At 36.4% G+C, this 20,154-nt stretch overlaps 3 protein-coding genes and 1 long non-coding RNA gene across 4 annotated transcripts; all 4 read left to right on the top strand.

Annotated features, from left to right (window-relative positions):
* The first annotated feature begins 17 nt into the window (after window positions 1-17).
* Window positions 18-8,644, top strand: LOC132907095 (mucin-2-like). Its single transcript, XM_060959851.1, has 3 exons — window positions 18-5,555; window positions 5,622-7,663; window positions 7,950-8,644. Exons 1-3 carry the CDS (start codon window positions 136-138, stop codon window positions 8,264-8,266), a joined length of 7,779 nt encoding a protein of 2,592 aa, XP_060815834.1. The 5' UTR covers window positions 18-135; the 3' UTR covers window positions 8,267-8,644.
* Window positions 8,645-9,617: 973 nt separating this feature from the next.
* Window positions 9,618-10,999, top strand: LOC132907380 (uncharacterized). Its single transcript, XR_009658160.1, has 3 exons — window positions 9,618-10,327; window positions 10,428-10,598; window positions 10,957-10,999. It is a non-coding gene; the product is annotated as an uncharacterized LOC132907380 (long non-coding RNA).
* A 37-nt stretch (window positions 11,000-11,036) lies between these two features.
* On the top strand, window positions 11,037-14,702 carry LOC132906983 (protein spaetzle-like). Its single transcript, XM_060959671.1, has 5 exons — window positions 11,037-11,093; window positions 12,513-12,674; window positions 13,280-13,345; window positions 13,403-13,506; window positions 13,922-14,702. The coding sequence occupies exons 1-5, from the start codon at window positions 11,037-11,039 to the stop codon at window positions 14,145-14,147; spliced, it is 615 nt and encodes a 204-aa protein (XP_060815654.1). The 3' UTR covers window positions 14,148-14,702.
* Window positions 14,703-16,522: 1,820 nt separating this feature from the next.
* Window positions 16,523-19,950, top strand: LOC132907094 (uncharacterized transmembrane protein DDB_G0289901-like). The gene is made up of 2 exons (XM_060959850.1): window positions 16,523-18,534; window positions 18,838-19,950. The coding sequence occupies exons 1-2, from the start codon at window positions 16,596-16,598 to the stop codon at window positions 19,683-19,685; spliced, it is 2,787 nt and encodes a 928-aa protein (XP_060815833.1). The 5' UTR covers window positions 16,523-16,595; the 3' UTR covers window positions 19,686-19,950.
* Window positions 19,951-20,154: the final 204 nt, after the last annotated feature.

Here is a 20,154-nt window from a genome sequence, read left to right as displayed (position 1 = left end):
ATGCAATATCCGAGGTAATGGTGTTAGAAAGGCAATCGTTAATTATATTTTTATAATGATACCTTTTGTATGTTTACTTCAAATACCAGAGTTAGTCTATATAACGATTTTAAACTATCTATGTAGGCTACGCCAATGGAGACATTTGTACTTACAACACCATCTGAAGAGACATTGCCAGTAACTGAATTTGTTAGTATGTTCGAAACTTATCATGAATTAGAATATGAAGAGGAATATAAAGAAGAAGAGAAAGAAGAAGAAGAGAAGGAATCTGCAAAGCCGGAATGGTACGAGTACGAAGAGACCACGAAATTACTTATTATAACATCCACTTCTATGTCGTGGTATATAATCACAACTGCACCAATTACAACAATTACAAGAACAACATTTACGACAGCAAGTACAACAGAAACAACTATGATAACTTCAGAATTTACCACGATGTTAAAGCTTACAACTACGAAATTACCTACCACTAAAATTATTCCTACCGAAAGTACAGTCATTACTACGGAAAGTGTACGGCTCACTACTGAGAGGCCTATCACCGAGAATACTACTACTGCGCTTGAGATCACTACCAGGTTACTTTTACCAGTTACTACAAAGAGTACAGCTACAGAAATTTTACCAATTACAACTAAGGGTGTTACTACAGAAACACTTCCAACAGCGACTGATAGTATCACCGCAATTTATCTAACCACAACATCAATAAAAACAACAACTATACCTATCACAACACTACAAATCATTACAAGATTACCCACTCCTGAACCTGAAACGACATTCCATGTTTTAGTTGAAATCACAACGCCATTTACTAAAATTACAAATGTTACAACCCCATATATTACTACGGAAAGTACTACAACTAAATCTACTATTGTAACGGTAGAGACAACGCCTGTCGTTGTAACAACTGTAATAACCGCTCCTCCATCAACTGTTCCTGCAATTAGATTGCCTACTACTCAAGTTACAAATATTACCACAGAAACACAATATACCACAACTGAAAGTATCACAGTTAAAATTCCTGTAACAGCAACAACACTACCAACCACCGTAACGGCCGTAAAAACCGAAACCACCTCCTCTATTACGATACAGTTTGCGTTTCCTACGATCGAAGTAATCAACATTACTACGAAAACACCATTCATCACTACTGAAACACCATCAATAACAATAACAAAACTGATTCCAATTCCCGTCACTATTGAGACAACTAAAACAACATTTGCTGTGAAAGTAGAAATTACCTCGCCTGCAGTAGAAGTCACGAATGTTACCACAGAGGCCGTACCCACTACCACTGAAACACTGATAGTGAAAACAACTGAAACGATTCCAGTTCCTATCACTACATCGACAACTGAAACAACATTTATTGTTGAAGTTGAAATTACCTCGCCTACAGTCCGAATCACAAATGTTTCCACAGAGGCCGTGACCACTACTACTGAAATACCGGTGGTGATGACAACTGAAGCAATTCCAATTCTTGTTACTACAGAGACAACTGAAACAACATTTGCTGTTGAAGTTGAAATTACCTCCCCTATAGCCGAAGTCACAAATGTCACCACAGAGACACTGCTCACTACCACTGAAAGAGCTGTGGTGACAACAACTGAAGCGATTCCAATTCCTATTACTACCGTGACAACTGAAACGACACCAATTCCTATTACTACCGCGACAACTGAAACGAGTCCAATTCCTATTACTACCGCGACAACTGAAACAACATTTGCTGGTGAAGTTGAAATTACGTCGCCTACAGTCGAAGTAACAAATGTCACCACAGAGACCCTGCCCATTACGACTGAAACACCGCTGCTGACAACAACTGAAGCAATTCCAATTCCTATCACTACAGAGACAACTGAAACAACATTGGCTGTTGAAGTGGAAATTACTTCGCCTACAGTCGAAGTCACAAATGTCACCACAGAGACCGTACCCACTACCACTGAAACACGTGTGGTGACAACAACTGAAACGACTCCCATTCCTGTTACTACCGCGACAACTGAAACAACATTTGCTGTTGAAGTTGAAATTACCTCCCCTATAGCCGAAGTCACAAATGTCACCACAGAGACACTGCTCACTACCACTGAAAGAGCTGTGGTGACAACAACTGAAACGATTCCAATTCCTCTCACTACAGAGACAACTGAAATAACATTTGCTGTCGAAGTTGAAATTACATCGCCTACAGTCGAAGTAACAAATGTCACCACAGAGACCCTGCCCATTACGACTGAAACACCGCTGCTGACAACAACTGAAGCAATTCCAATTCCTATCACTGCAGAAACAACTGAAACAACATTGGCTGTTGAAGTGGAAATTACGTCGCCTACAGTCGAAGTAACAAATGTCACCACAGAGACCGTACCCACTACCACTGAAACACGTGTGGTGACAACAACTGAAACGACTCCCATTCCTGTTACTACCGCGACAACTGAAACAACATTTGCTGTCGAAGTCGAAATTACATCGCCTACAGTCGAAGTAACAAATGTCACCACAGAGGCCGTACCCACTACCACTGAAACACGTGTGGTGACAACAACTGAAACGACTCCCATTCCTGTTACTACCGCGACAACTGAAACAACATTTGCTGTTGAAGTGGAAATTACGTCTCCTACAGTCGAAGTAACAAATGTCACCAGAGAGACCGTACCCACTACCACTGAAACACGTGTTGTGACAACAACTGAAACGATTCCCATTCCTGTTACTACCGCGACAACTGAAACAACATTTGCTGTTGAAGTTGAAATTACCTCCCCTATAGCCGAAGTCACAAATGTCACCACAGAGACACTGCTCACTACCACTGAAAGAGCTGTGGTGACAACAACTGAAACGATTCCAGTTCCTGTCACTACGGAGACAACTGAATCAACTTTTGCTATCGAAATTGAAATTACGTCGCCTACAGTCGAAGTCACAAATGTTACCACAGAGACCCTGCCCACTACTACTGAAACAGCTGTGGTGACAGCAACTGAAACGATTCCAATTCCTGTCACTACGGAGACAACTGAATCAACTTTTGCTGTCGAAATTGAAATTACATCGCCTACAGTCGAAGTTACAAATGTCACCACAGAGACCCCGCCCGTTATCACTGAAACACCGATGTTGACGACAACAGAAGCAATTCCAATTCCTGTCACTACGGAGACAACTGAATCAACTTTTGCTGTCGAAATTGAAATTACATCGCCTACAGTCGAAGTTACAAATGTCACCACAGAGACCCCGCCCGTTACCACTGAATCGCCGATACTGACGACAACTGAAACGATTCCAATTTCTATCACTACGGAGACAACTGAAACATTTGCTGTTGAAGTTGAAACTACCTCCCCTATAGTCGAAGTCACAAATGTCACCACAGAGACCCCGCCCGTTACCACTGAAACGCCGATGCTGACGACAACTGAAACGATTCCAATTCCTGTCAGTACCGAGACAATTGAAACAACATTTGCTGTTAAAGTTGAAATTACCTCCCCTATAGTCGAAGTCACAAATGTTACCACAGAGACCCTGCCCACTACCACTGAAACAGCTGTGGTGACAACAACTGAAATGATTCCAATTCCTGTTACTACGGAGACAACTGAATCAACTTTTGCTGTCGAAGTTGAAATTACATCGCCTACAGTCGAAGTTACAAATGTCACCACAGAGACCCCGCCCGTTATCACTGAAACACCGATGTTGACGACAACAGAAGCAATTCCAATTCTTGTTACTACAGAGACAACTGAAACAACATTTGCTGTTGAAGTTGAAATTACGTCGCTTACAGTCGAAGTCACAAATGTTACCACAGAGACCCTGCCCACTACTACTGAAACAGCTGTGGTGACAGCAACTGAAACGATTCCAATTCCTGTCACTACGGAGACAACTGAATCAACTTTTGCTGTCGAAATTGAAATTACATCGCCTACAGTCGAAGTTACAAATGTCACCACAGAGACCCCGCCCGTTATCACTGAAACACCAATGTTGACGACAACAGAAGCAATTCCAATTCCTGTTACTACGGAGACAACTGAATCAACTTTTGCTATCGAAATTGAAATTACATCGCCTACAGTCGAAGTTACAAATGTCACCACAGAAACCCCGCCCGTTACCACTGAATCGCCGATACTGACGACAACTGAAACGATTCCAATTTCTATCACTACGGAGACAACTGAAACATTTGCTGTTGAAGTTGAAACTACCTCCCCTATAGTCGAAGTCACAAATGTCACCACAGAGACCCCGCCCGTTACCACTGAAACGCCGATGCTGACGACAACTGAAACGATTCCAATTCCTGTCAGTACCGAGACAATTGAAACAACATTTGCTGTTGAAGTTGAAATTACCTCCCCTATAGTCGAAGTCACAAATGTTACCACAGAGACCCTGCCCACTACCACTGAAACAGCTGTGGTGACAACAACTGAAATGATTCCAATTCCTGTTACTACGGAGACAACTGAATCAACTTTTGCTGTCGAAGTTGAAATTACATCGCCTACAGTCGAAGTTACAAATGTCACCACAGAGACCCCGCCCGTTACCACTGAAACGCCGATGCTGACGACATCTGAAACGATTCCAATTCCTGTCAGTACCGAGACAACTGAAACAACATTTGCTGTTGAAGTTGAAATTACCTCCCCTATAGTCGAAGTCACAAATGTTACCACAGAGACCCTGCCCACTACCACTGAAACACTTGTGGTGACAACAACTGAAATGATTCCAATTCCTGTTACTACGGAGACAACTGAATCAACTTTTGCTGTCGAAGTTGAAATTACATCGCCTACAGTCGAAGTTACAAATGTCACCACAGAGACCCCGCCCGTTATCACTGAAACACCGATGTTGACGACAACAGAAGCAATTCCAATTCTTGTTACTACAGAGACAACTGAAACAACATTTGCTGTTGAAGTTGAAGTTACATCGCCTACAGTCGAAGTCACAAATGTCACCACAGAGACCCCGCCCGTTACCACTGAATCGCCGATACTGACGACAACTGAAACAATTCTAATTCCTGTCACTACGGAGACAACTGAATCAACTTTTGCTGTTGAAGTTGAAATAACGTCGCCTACAGTCGAAGTAACAAATGTCACCACAAAGACCCTGCCCACTACCACTGAAACACTTGTGGTGACAACAATTGAAGCGATTCCAATTCTTGTCACTACCGAGAGAACTATTGCAGTAAAATATCCTGTTACAACCGAAGTACCCACACTTGTAGAATTAACAGAGACCTTATCACCGATAACGGGTCATTGGGAAGTTAATATCACTAGCCCTTATGTAAATGAAACAATCGTAATTTTGACAACTGAGTTGGCCGTAGTAACAGCTGAAACGACTGAATTTACTACAACAACAATCGTGTCCCCTATCATTACAACGACAGAAGAAGAAATATATGAAGTATATGAAGAAACAGTTCCTAAAGAAGAATACAAAGAAGAGGAGGAAGAGGAGGAGGAAGAGGAGGAGGAGGAGGAGGAGGAGGAGGAGAAGAAAGAAGAAGAAAAGACATTCAGTCCGCCTTGGTACGACTATGTAGAAGAAAATATAACAACGACGACTCCAAAAATTGAAACACCTACGAAAGAAATTATACGAATAGAAGTTACAATTATCAAAGATGAACTAAATATTACAACTCCCTTTGTGACTATACCTGAAATAGTATCTACTACTTTAACTCCATTATTTATTGAGGAAACAACATTGAAAAGTCCAGCTATTGAAACAACGACAGAAAAATCCATTGAGATAGAAATAACTGAAAAGTCTAATATCACTACTTTGAAGTATACGCTGCCTCCAACTTTGAAATTCACTACGGAATACTTACCAATCGATTATTTGGAAGAAAATATTACAAGACCGGCAAAAGTTACAACACTCTTACCCATAACTTCTACAACGATATCGAATATTACTAAAGAAAAAGTTAGCAAGCTACCTATTTCTCCTGAATTTACAACACCTATAGTGACACGCACGACGAATCAGGAACAAAAGAAAGAACGTCAAGAGGAGAAGAAAGAAGAGTTAATAAAAGAACTGAAAGAATTAGAACAAACTGCGGAAATAATTATAGATAGAGAGAAGGAGCTGGATAGAGCAGAGAAAGAATGGGAAATGGATAAGGCAAGACGAATGCACGAAATCTTCCAGAAGGAAAAAGAAATGAAAACCGCTTATGAAACCAAGTCTTCCTTAAAAACAGGAACTGAACGTGTCACTGGAGAACCTCCAGTTTTACCCAAAGCAACGCCTTCGGTTAATGTTACGGTCCCCCAAACTGATGCTGTTCCAATGAAACCAGAAATGACAATACATCCTGCAATGACGACAAAAGATGAACTCGAGGCAGAAGTTGAAGACTTGGAGAAGAAATATTCTGAAAAAGAGAAATGGCTGGAGATGCGAGAGAAGGAATTATTAGAAAGAGAAAAGAAGTTTCAGAAGGAGAAAGAAGAATTCGAGAAGAAACTAAAGGAAATGGAGGAGAAATTAGCGAGAGGGGAAGAAATTTCATTGACCACGGAGCCCTATTATGAAGAACCAATGCGTACGACGCCATCTTTCTCGCAGGTACCACCTACAGAGAAAACGACAATTGAAATTCGGGAAACAACAGTAGCAGAAGCTATAAAGGAGACTAGTGTGAGAAAAATCGTGACACAGTCTGATGAGGAGGAAGAGGAAGAAGAAGAACACGAAGAACGGGTGAAAGTAAAAGATACAACGAAGATATGTTTGAATGTTTTAAAGTCAAAACCTTTGGAAGAACAAGCTGAAGGTTTAGTGACGGGAAAACTTTGCTTACCGTTCAGTTCAGATAAATTGGCGTCCAAAGAGCAGAAAACAAAGATCAGTGGACTGCACCTTAAAGAACACGAATGGACTGAAAGTGCATTTACGAAGGGACATGAAGAATCGCGGACAGAATTCGAGAAGGAGGAGAATCGATTTAAACGAAACATTCCTCAGAGTGAGAACGTTTGTCCTGAATTTCAGATTAATCAATTTACTAATGGAAATGAAGATATAAAGACGCAGATTGAGCAGCCATTTTCCAAATATGGAAATCATAGCTTTCGGCTTACGAATATTTTCATGATCACCGAAGCGTCAAAGACTACTGAGAAGAGTTATTGGAAAATTAGTAGTACCAGATATAAGGTTAGATCTATGTTGCAAATTATTGAAGTTGAAGATGAAGAGAATGAGGAGGACGATGAAATAATTGTGAAAAGAGATGAAACAGGTGTTGAAAATTGTTATTACGAGGATCAAGTCGAAAGAAATCCGAGACAAGACGAAAGCACTTTCCCAGGTACAACGGAAAGTACAGATGATGAAATCGAAGAGGAGGCCGTAAAATCCGAGATTGAATCGAGCGAAGATAATTCGTTCAAGAATGATGCAGATAGAAAAACAGAATCTGTTCCGGAGAAGGAAACGTATAGTAACGAAGATGAAGTGGAGGAAGTAACTGAAAGCCAACGTATTAAGGAAAAACCAAGCGAAAGAAAGTACAAAGATAAAGATAAAGAAACAGACGGTAAAGGTGAGATAATTTATTAAACCAAAACTGTAATAGACTAAACAGTTCTGATATATTTAATTAAATTAAACGGAACATTTTCGAAGTAAGTCACATAAAAATTATATGTATTTAGGAAAAGAAAAATTTTTCTAAATATCCCTCTTCAAAATTTCGTATTACATACGAAGAAATCGTAAAACATTTACTTACTAATAACATCGTTACATTTCCATTATTATTTATAACAAGGCTAGTACAAGTTTGTGCAGAGTTATATTATTCAAACGTTATTCACTCTGATTTTCAGGTAAAGAAAAATCGAGACAGACACCTGGTCCGGAATGGCCAACGGAAGCTTTAACCGCTTATCACGTAGGTGGTACTAGAATCTGGATGCTAGAGTATCCAGAACGCGAATTTTCGGAATTGAAGGAAGGCGAGCAAGATGTGAAAAACGTCGGAGAACGACCACTCGAGGCAACGACTTGCTACTATGTTATTCTTGAGGACGAGGAGGGCAGTCTCGAAAATCCCGAGAAAGATTACGATAAAGAAAATAGCTTTGAATCATCCTTGAAAGAATATATTCCAAATGCAAACGACCCACAGCCCAGGTACAGATAAATCCTGACGCAAAAAATCAGCTAAGAAAGATACATAAATATCACGATAAAAATTCTACTGTTATGAAAAAAGTGAAGAATTATCATTTTTTAACTATAATACTTCATTCTCGATAAAATACATACAGTGACTCACAAAAATATTTGATTAGCAACATAATATGTTGAGAGCAAGTTTCTATAAGTGTTTAGATACTTTCATGTGCCACTGTACATAGTATGTATTTTTCAGAAGCACCAAAAAGGAATAACGAAAAAGCATAAATCAGTAAAATAGCAGTAAGATGTAGCACGTAATGCTAACAAGTTGTAAAATTTGTATATATGTATATATATGTAAAAGAGTATATTAATAAATTTAATTAGAAATTCATTTTAAACAGATAGCAATGTCAACCGATTAATGACAGAATTTGCAATGGTACCATCGCTATTAATTCGTTAAGCAATCAGTTTGATTAATTCTTTAGTAGTAACCGCACTGGCCGCAGATCTCTAACCGGAAGTTTACAGTGGTTCGTAAATACTCGGACTGACAATGGAATATCTTCGCCAAAAGTTTACCTTTGGCCAGATCGTTTCGTCGACCGTTTTATTTTTTAGTGGAATCGAAAAAGATTTCACGAAATAAATTTCTATTCTTTTTGCATTGGAAAGAAATTCCCCTAATAATAAATCGAATTTATAATTTATCGATATGTTGTAGACGTGGAATTTATACTTGTTTAAAGAAAGTTCTAATACAGTGGCACATTTATCTCTATGTAATAGTACCCCTACACCCCACTACGATATTATGTACATTGTACATTCATCAGAGATCATTTTGATGCTACATGGTAAAGGTATCGCATTAAGTATTCACACTTAAGTGGCCATACAAGAAGTCTATTACTGAATTTAGATCTAGTTACTACAAATAAGGAAATTGGGGAATATATTGGGTTAGCGACTAAATAATTGCGGATTTTGTCAATACCACCTAATGACAAGATCCGCAATCATTTAGTTGCCAACCTAATAGTATTAATTTTACGAGAATGTAAAATCGGAGAATACCTTTTATTTTTCGATAATCTTTTTTTTAAGCTCACGAACGATACGAATTCAATTTCCATCAATTTCTCTATTTCAATATTTAATATCGAAAATGCGATCTCTCTTATTTACGGACACGTCGTTTCACTAAAAAATCTAAATTTTATTTTCAAATACATTTATAGCGCGTATTATACAGTAATATTATAATATCGTATTGAAAATTATTTGTACAACTTTGTGATAAATAACTACAAAATTAAAAAATGTTAAATTAATAGAATAAAATTCCTTTCAAAAATACGTGATATCGAGGTAAAACAGAAAACAAAGACCACGTTTGATCCTCGCTATCCATTTTTGACAGGAAACGATAGTTCTGGAAGGATTATCGAGGCTTTCTCGCGGTCGAATAATTAGATCCGCTGAAACTCGATCAATCTTTCGTTAGGCGTGCCTTGTAAGACGATTTCGTTAAATTCAATTTGCCAGCAGTAAGCATTATCGATATTTCATCGGCAATGAAACGACCATATATCGCTGATATCGCGATCAATAAAATTTATCGATAAACTTGATGGAAAAAGTCAGAGTTGTCATATAAATACGAACGGCATGACGAAACTATCCAGAGTGCTTATACACGACGAATTTTTGTAGTTGTGCGTAACTTGTTTTTCAAGGTAAAATATTCATTGAAATTTTCCTATAATTTAGGTATGTATGGGACTAATTATCATATGTTCAGTTTGCCACAGAAATAACGCTATCGACCGGGAAAGTTCTCCACTAAAAATGTAAGAGAATGCTCGAATTGGGAACGAGAAATATTTTTTCACGATATGATCGTACAAAACCTCGGAATCAGTCGTTAAGAAGTCGTTCGGGGTACTAGTTTCTTGACACTGACGATCACCGGACCTTGTTTACACCAGAGTCTAGTGACTAGACTAAAAACACACCTTGTTGAGTCGTGCGCAAGTCGAATGTTTCATCCAAAAGAACAAAAAACGTGAGGATTTTCGTGAGTAATTTTATGACGTACAGTTTCGCACTATTTCCGCTACTTTCCAGAAGAATTTTTTTCAGTCGAAACATTAACATTTACAATGACTTTTTTCCAGCGATAGTGGCGATGCTTTCATTTTACACGTTCGTCGTGTTCTCAGTAACCGAGCGTATTATAAACGTCTGTTACATCCGAAGGATCATTAGCCACCTGTATCGGTCGAGGACAATCTAGAAGAATTTCCGCGATCCTTGCCTAATTGATTCGAAACTTCACGTTCGTCCAGGTATCGCTCATCCTTTTCTCATTAAGCGTCTCCCGCGCACGAAAGTGCATGAATAAGCGAGCAAGCATGCTGATGGACTTTTGGCCTTGTTAAACGCTCGATCAAGTCAAGATCAAGTCAAGAGTCAAGACCGTTCTCGTCCGAGCGCTATACGTATTCGCGAACCTTATCTCAATAGCCGGAAATTAGAAACTTTCGAAACCTTGTCATCGTTCGGAGAAAAACACCCCTTACATTAGTGAAGTTGACAATTATCATCCGCTACTTTCCCTCATGAATAAGTTAGTCAAAATTAATTGCAACTGTACATAGCTGAAGTTAGTGAAACGGTCATTGAAATTAACATATCGTGTTCTAGCGAAAAAGGAAGGAAAGAAATCATTTAGGAAAAAGGAACAAGCTGTTATCACAGTGTGGAATATTGGTCACTGAGACACGATGAAGGAATATCAAAGCATAATTTCTGTATTCAATGTTGCAATCAGTTTGTTACTGGTAAGTAATATGGAAAAGTCTTAATTATATTTTAATAAGTTACTATTTAACTTAGCACTGGATTTTTGGTATCTTTTTTACAAAAGCATCCAATGAGTTTAAGAAATCCAATAATTTAAGAAATAATTTTTATTCGATTCTGAATGATAAGCCTCCATGCTGTAAATAATTAATTATTATATTTGTTCTGGATAAAACTATTCTCAAAGTTTAGTGCATTGTCTCTTCTTTACAAAACTACCCGAAGAAGTGTTTCTATCATTAATAATTAATAAAAACAATTTTTCTCAAAGACTAAAAATATTAGGTTCTGAATTATACGAATTTTATCAATTGTAAATCTGATACTATCAGGTCTGATAGTTTGGATTTAATTGTAGTAATCATAATCATGGTAGTTTCGACTAAATAGTGTTTCTCTGTTACTAAACAACTATCTTAAGTTTAAAAAAAATACGAATGAATCGTTATTGACATGCATAAATTTTTGTTCCTATTTTTTGTTAATGTTTTTCTTAAAACCTACGAAATGACAGTTCATACATAAATAAAATACAAGTAAAATACATAAAATATATTTCTAAGCCTTTTTGCTTGATAAAACAAGAATGAGAGTAGAATAGCATAATTCAAGGACCGTAGCAAAGATAATACAGTAATCTTTGAGTTAACCATTTAACCATTTTCAAGCTTGAAGCCGAATAATCGCGTTAACCCAAATGAAGATTAAACGAAATTCATTTATCGGATAGTTTGATTACAAGGCCGTTGTTTGAAACAATACGCTGAAACGATAAACTTCTCGTAGAACTTAAACCAACGACCGTCTTTGCAATTGACTGATCGTGGTCCACAGACTTGTCAGAAGTCTCAAAGGGAACGTCAGCTTTTGATTACAGAGTAGCTCGATGCCCTGAGTCTCGACGAGATTAGATACCATTTGAATTAAAAGTAATAATTATTTTACGTTTGTTTTCTTTATTTCTCGTGTATCTTATTAGAATCCCTCGCGTTGAAAGTTGAAAATATGTATTAACGCAATCTACCAACAACAAAGAAAACAATCTGTCAGCTGTATTTGAAAAGGATTTTCCAGGACATCTCCTCTATATCTTTTGGTATTATGAAAGGAACGGTAGCTTTTTTGAACGAAGTTGAGTATATTGGAAACCTGATATATAAAAATAAATATACAAGAAATTATTTGTCGAAGGTTGGTACGTAAAAATTTTAATAAATTTCAAGGTATACATCTCAATGATTAATTCCGAATCAACCAAAGGTTTCATAATATTAGAAAGAACGAACATTTGTAAGGAATATCTCAATATTTTAAGACACACGGTTAAATATTTTTTTCCATTTTTGATTCAAAGTATCAGAAACATTAGGATCTTAACGAATCGTATCTTTTGAAAGGTCTTCAACAACGTTCACAGTGATACTCAGTGGCAAAATGAACCAATACCTTCTTGTAAAGGACAAACCTTCTGCGAGAATGTTACGAATTATCCCTTTGATGTGGTGAAGAAAATAATTAACAAGCATTCGCTTCTTAAAAATTATAGTAATCTCGATATGGTTAGTATTCATTTTTACAAAAGTATTTTCATTTTCTAACTGAAGATCATAGGAAGAAAACACGATAAGTATGTATATATGCGTCGATTTTCTGATTTTATTGTCACTCATTTTTAAAACGATGGATTAAAACGGAGAATTTAAATGAGATATAATTGGAAATCAAAATAATCTGTTAGATTCAGAGGTCTTTTAGAAATAGCTGATAAGTTGAAAAAACTTTATGAAAGCCAAAAACATAACTATTAAAACGGACGGTACTTTAACATTATGACTAGAAATTAAAAAATTCTGATATTTTTACAATTTTAAAGCGAATTTAAAAAGATGACATGTAAAAAGTCAAAATCAAATGAAAAGACAATTTTGGTAATAAGTATGGTACTAACCGATAACTGAATTTTAAAGTTGTTTTCCTGTACAAGATAGGAAATGCGACTTATCGTGTTCTTCTCCTAATATTCAATCTTTTTTCTCCAATTTCATATTTTTATTAATCAATTTATAAATTACTTCATTCTTTCACTTTTTTTTAACATATTTATATATAATATCTGTAAATGATAGATATTTCATTTTTCAAATTTTGTTGATTTTACTTTTAGGTAGAACCACTTAAACCCACTCTACCGATGTACTCAGAATATGGAACGAAACTCTGTCAGTCAATCGTAAGTACGTAAAATTTAGTACTTGATTTCTATCTATATCTTTCAAAATAATTTCAGGAGAAAATTATCTTTCCAAAAACGGCGGAAAATATGAATAACGAGTGGTCGTACGTCCTTAACACTGACGATGTGGTACAGGGAGTACACATAGAAAAATGCGTGTATGTACAATACATACGTTGTCTATATAAAAGAATTGACCCCCCTATCGGCTCTGTTTGTTTCGAGTCATAAAATACCAACAGCTTTTTATATTTATATTATTGCTACTTATATACATAGGAAGAAGAATATTTGAACAGATTGGACGATATAAGCAGCAATAACTAATATATTATCGTTGTCAATTTTATCGTTAAATATCTTAGATCAGTGGTCGTCAACCTGAAGTGCGTGTATTCCAAATTGTAAGGGTAAAGACTTATAAGAATATGTCAGGACCTTATCGATTGGTTATTAAAATTTTATAAAATTTGTTAAATGTTTGTGTCATCTTTCTATATATATAGTCTATATTTATTTTATTAAAATATTTTATTTCATTAAAACGATCTTGAAATCATTATTTTTTTATAGCAACGAAGGCAAACTCTGTAGCTCGATAAATGGGTTCGCAAGAGGTTACATAACCGTATGTAAACAAAGGTACGTTCATAATCAACTCCTAGGACTTCAGAAGGGTGGCTCGTACACCTATCAACAATTCCGATTTCCATCCCATTGCTACTGTTACATTGAATACGTCGGCCCTGACATACGGCTCGTCGAAAACCTTCAAAACAAATCGAGCGATATCAATTAACCTTATTAAATTCGTCTAAAACAGATGTCTATTTTATATCGAAGAATGAAATAATTAAGAGAAAATTCCATTATTCTGTGATTTTTCTTTTTTCATAACATTTACCCTTCTGTTATAGCTCGTTTATCCATATATTTTTATTGATTATCTATACGCGATATAGTCGTTATGTAAGATACAAGATTGTGCATATAAAGCTTCTTAAAAAGATAAAGAGAAGTGTTTATTGTTGTAAGAAATTTTTGCAGGAAATATTAGGTAATAAATAACTGAGCAATTATATTTTAATCTTTTTTATCTTTGTTAATATAGATGAATTTTTAAAGAAACGAATTGTGTTCTTTTATATTTTTATTCCATTGTTTTGTGTTTAATATTTATTGTTTAATAATCAGACATTTATTATATTTCATTTATACATGTAAGTACATATCCTTCGAATAAGAAAAGTGACAAAGTATATAGATATAAATGTAAATATAAAATTTGAATATCACGACAGGACGAAGTAATAAAGTGTTACATATGAAAAGTGCGGTGAAATAAATAAAAACAATAACTGCAAAAATATGTCCTCAATTTTTTCATTTTATCAGAAACTGTATGAATAACGGAATATTTCCAAGCATTAGACTTTCATTTTATTTCCCATTAAATTTGGTAAATAAAAATAAAAATATAGTTAATCTTCTAAAATCCAACTTCTTTCGCTTACGTAAGAAAAGATTGTAATTAACTGCAGTTTTTATTTTGATGCAAAATTTAAGAATTAATAATTGTTAGCTATAAAGAGATAGTTTGGTGGCAACGCAATCTGTATACTAAAAATAGTAACTAATAAAATATAATAGCATAGTAGCAACCGAATAAAAAATTTTTTCTTGCTATATTTATTTTATTTCACGTTTCGGTTGTCATTCTCAACAGCTGAATATATTGTGATTCAGTAATACGTCACCATGTCATAACACCTGTTAAACTGATAAATATGATATCTGGAAAATAATATGGGAAACAAAGCTACATACAGAACGAAAAAATTTGGAATTTTTTGATTTCTTGGCAACATATTTCGATAATATTTTCAACGTTATTTTACAATAAAATTTATTTATATTTTATTACCTTCAATGGGATTTGTTCCAATTGTACATTTCTTGTTCAATAATCTTGCTTACAATGTTATAATCCTCTCAAACAGTTTTACATTTATTACCAAATTAAAGATCATCTTCCTTTTTATAAAATCAATTTGTTTTAATTATTTTTCTTTGGTTTGTAAATATTGTACATTAGGATTTCGATAATTTAAAGACAATTATTTATATATAATACTCTGAATACAAACAAGTATTTAGATTAATAAATTGTTAAAAAATTTTCTTAAGATATCAGTTAATTTTAGAATGCATAAATAAAGAACGGAAAAGCACGAATAATTACTAAAACATGAATTATAAAATTGAACTTCTGTTCTGCGAAATAATAAAAATTTCCATTTATGTGTTTTTCTCAAGACGTAAACAACGTTGCTTCCACTTGTCAAAGCACAATATTCGTCCTTTCATTTCTGAGCTGATATTTTATTTAATACTGTTTGAAACAAATAAATAAAATTTACAATAAATTTTCTTTAATTATGTATATCTAAAGTCATACATGTGTCTTTTTAATACATCTTTAATACGTTTTCTCAAAACAAGTTACTTGCGTGCAATAGTAACAATATTTAAACAAGTGACATTGATGATATTAGTATAATTCTGTCACTTATAATAAAAGCAACTTACATAATTTACGTAAGTACTTTTATATTCAACAATATCTTTTTTTATTTAATACCATGTTGCTCTGATATCTCGATGTTTCTTAACTTTGACTGTAACGTTCGAAAATGATAGAATAATAAAACGAAACTCTCGTATCTTGTTCTAAAAATATTATAACAGCAACATTAATCAATAATTAAATGGAAATAACCGCGAATATGCGAAAATACAATACGATTAACATTCTAGCTAAATGCCAAACGAACAAACATAATTTGTTATTACACGTAACTCGTCTACTTTGCGTTTCGTTATATGCAAATACGAAACATTTAAGTATTAAAATATCCTTTGCACAGGATAACAAAGCAAGTATAATTGGGATATTTTAAAATTCGAAATAACATTAACTTGAATAAACCATAAAACTTTTGACAGGTTGAGAAAACACAGCAGGACATACTAATTACGAGAGCTTCCGCAAACGAATGTCAATACCTATCGCCACATTGCAAATTGACGTTCATCATACCGCTTCAAAGAAAATAAACGGAAATAAAAATATGTCTGCGGAAAGAAATATTCGCGGTTGCAGGTGTTGATGTTTAATTTTCATTCAAGTATAAAAGCAACAACTTCGTCACCGTATTGCATCAGTCCAAAAAAGAAACAGCTAACTATGAAGATCGCGTTGTTGTTGTTGGCAGTATTCGTCTGCGTGCAGATAGCGATCGCAGGCGTGAGTATAGAAGCTAGAAAGGAAGGGGATGCGTCTGCAGAAAGCTCCGGATCGAAGAGTTCCCAAGCGGAGAAAAAGGAAGAAGCATCGCAAAGCTCCTCAGCTTCTAAATCGTCAAATGAAAAAGAAAGCGGGAAAATTGGCGGAGGCGTAGAAATCAGCGGAGGCTTAGAAATCGGCGGAGGCTCAGAAAGCGGCGGAAATTGGAAAAACGGTGGAAGCTCGGGTAGCAGCGAGAAATGGAAAAACGGTGAAAGCTCGGAAAACGGCGGAAAATGGAATAACGGTGCAAGCTCGGAAAACGGCGAAAAATGGAATAACGGCGGAAATTCGGACAGCGCAAAGTGGAATAACGGTGGAAGTTCGGAAAACAAAGAAAAATGGAAGAACGGTGGAAGCTCGGAAAACGGCGAAAAATGGAATAATAACGGAAGCTGGAAGAACGGTGGAAGCTCGGGAAGCGACAAAAATTGGAAGAACGGTGGAAGCTCGGGCAGCGGCGGAAAATGGAATAACGGTGGAAGCTCGGAAAACAGCGAGAAATGGAATAACGGTGGAAATTCCGAAAGTGGCGAAAATTGGAATAACGGTGGGAACTCGGAAAGCGGCGGAAAATGGAATAACGGTGGAAGCTCGGGAAGTGGCGAAAATTGGAAGAACGGCGGAAGCTCGGAGAGCGGCAAAAATTGGAAGAACGGCGGAAGCTCTGAAAGCGACAAAAATTGGAAGAACGGCGGAAGCTCTGAAAGCGACAAAAACTCGAAGAACGGCGGAAACTCTGAAAGCGACAAAAACTCGAAGAACGGCGGAAACTCTGAAAGCGACAAAAATTCGAAGAACGGCGGAAGCTCTGAAAGCGACAAAAATTCGAAAAACGGCGGAAGCTCTGAAAGCGACAAAAATTCGAAGAACGGTGGAAGCTGGGAAAGCGGCAAAAATTGGAAGAACGGTGGAAGCTGGGAAAGCGGCAAAAATTGGAAGAACGGCGGAAGCTGGGAAAGCGACAAAAATTGGAAGAACGGCGGAAGTTCCGAAAGCGACAAAAATTCGAAGAACAGCGGAAGCTCTGAAAGCGACAAAAATTCGAAGAACAGCGGAAGCTCTGAAAGCGACAAAAATTCGAAGAACAGCGGAAGCTCTGAAAGCGACAAAAATTCGAAGAACGGTGGAAGCTGGGAAAGCGGCAAAAATTGGAAGAACGGTGGAAGCTGGGAAAGTGGCAAAAATTGGAAGAACGGCGGAAGCTCAGAAAGCGACAAAAATTGGAAGAACGGCGGAAGCTCTGAAAGCGACAAAAATTCGAAGAACAGCGGAAGCTCTGAAAGCGACAAAAATTCGAAGAACAGCGGAAGCTCTGAAAGCGACAAAAATTCGAAGAACGGTGGAAGCTGGGAAAGCGGCAAAAATTGGAAGAACGGCGGAAGCTGGGAAAGCGGCAAAAATTGGAAGAACGGCGGAAGCTCAGAAAGCGGCAAAAATTGGAAGAACGGCGGAAGCTCAGAAAGCGACAAAAATTGGAAGAACGGCGGAAGCTCTGAAAGCGACAAAAATTCGAAGAACAGCGGAAGCTCTGAAAGCGACAAAAATTCGAAGAACAGCGGAAGCTCTGAAAGCGACAAAAATTCGAAGAACAGCGGAAGCTCTGAAAGCGACAAAAATTCGAAGAACGGTGGAAGCTGGGAAAGCGGCAAAAATTCGAAGAACGGTGGAAGCTGGGAAAGCGGCAAAAATTGGAAGAACGGCGGAAGCTCGGAGAGCAACGAGGGCTGGAAAAGCAGTGAAAATGGAAAGAACGGCGAAAGCTCAAAAAACAGCGAATCCTGGAAGAACAGCGAAAAGTCAAACAACGACGGCAGCTGGAAGAGCAGTGGAGAATCAGGTAGGATTAATAAATTATCAAACGAATATACAGAAATTTACTACATTATGAAATTTGGAGAAATTGGCGAAATTAAAGCCCTATGAATTGTTCAGTGCGGAAGTAGCCAGGTTAAAGTATACTTATCAAATCTTTAAAACTGATCTCAAAAACGAAGCCTCAGATGGAGAAATGTTATAGTAAATTTATCTCTTATTTTTTCACGTAGAATTGTTCTCTATACGAATATAGATTTGTAAATACTAGAAACACATAAAACAAAAATATTTCTTTAATCCATAAACCAATAAATTTATTTTACAGAAAAGTGGAAGGATGGTGAAGTAGTGGTGGAAGGCAGTATTAGTATAAACTGGTCAGATATCAAAGAGCAGGTTAGCAACATTGCTACATCCTTAGAGGAGGGTGGTAACCTCAAGGCTGTATTGAAAGTAAAGAAAGGGGAAAAGAAAATTTCAAGTTTGGAGGAAACCAAGGAAAAAGTCCAAGTATTACTGAAATGGATTCAAGAAGGCAAAGATACTAGCAGCCTATTAGATTTGAGAAAGGGTAGCAAGGATATTGCGTCGTTGAAAGAAATCAGAGAAAACATCCTTTTGATCATTAAGTTAGTGAATGAAGGAAAAGACACTAGTGGTCTTTTAGATTTAGCAACGAGTGGCAAAGTAATTCTAGAATTGCAAAGCGCCATAGAAGAGGTTCTCGTAAAGTCAGAAAAGATAACCAAAATATCTGAATCTCTTTCCGGTTTACTAAAAAGCAAAACTGTCTCGGACACAAAACCGCTTCAAGCAGTAATTCCTTTAGTCCTTGAATTGCAAAAAACAAGCACTGACCTTAGTATCTTAAACAAGTGGTCCGCCACTAGTGTAAGTTCTATTGACATAGAACGCGTCACGAAAACGGTTCCAGTACTCCTTCAATCCATGAAAGAAGGCACAGATATTCAGACCCTTTTGAGTGAGAAAGGTGCACAGAAACTTGGCATTAGTGCTGTGGACTTGCAGGCTGTTCAAGGAGCTCTCGGCTTGGTTGGAAAGCTAAGTTCAGGTGGTGCGTTGAACCTAAAAGGCTTGTTGAACTTGAAAGGTGGCACTAGTGTGTTAAGTACAGGAAAGGTCGGAGGATTAGTTCCTTTACCGAAACTTTAACAAATAAATCGATAAAGGCAGATATACTCTCGGAAGATTTTGTTTGGAAGTTGAATAGTCCGCAAAAAAATTATTTCTGATTATTATAATTTAACCTAAAATATTAAATAAAATGGAGAAATATATGAGAAATAAGGTTGAAATATATAAATAATAAGTTTTAATTTATACGTAATGTGTTGGGAAGAAATTTCTCTAATAATAGGTTGAATTTATAATTTATCGATATATTGTAAACACGGAACTTGTACTTGTTCAAAGAAAGTTCTAATGTAATACAGAAGAATTAAGCATCATATATTTATTTCTATATAATAGTATCCCTACGCCCCTATAATATTTCCACGATATTAAGTACATTATACATTCATCAGATAATTTTGATGCTACATAGTAAGGGCAATTTTAAAGTATTCACAGATCCATACAAGGGGTCGATTAATGAATTTAGATCTAGTTACTATAATAC

The sequence above is a fragment of the Bombus pascuorum genome, chromosome 5 (genome assembly GCF_905332965.1).
Source record: "Bombus pascuorum chromosome 5, iyBomPasc1.1, whole genome shotgun sequence".
NCBI lineage: Eukaryota > Metazoa > Arthropoda > Insecta > Hymenoptera > Apidae > Bombus > Bombus pascuorum.
The sequence above is the reverse complement of the archived record's forward strand: the minus strand, read 5'-3'. Positions and strand labels throughout refer to the sequence as shown.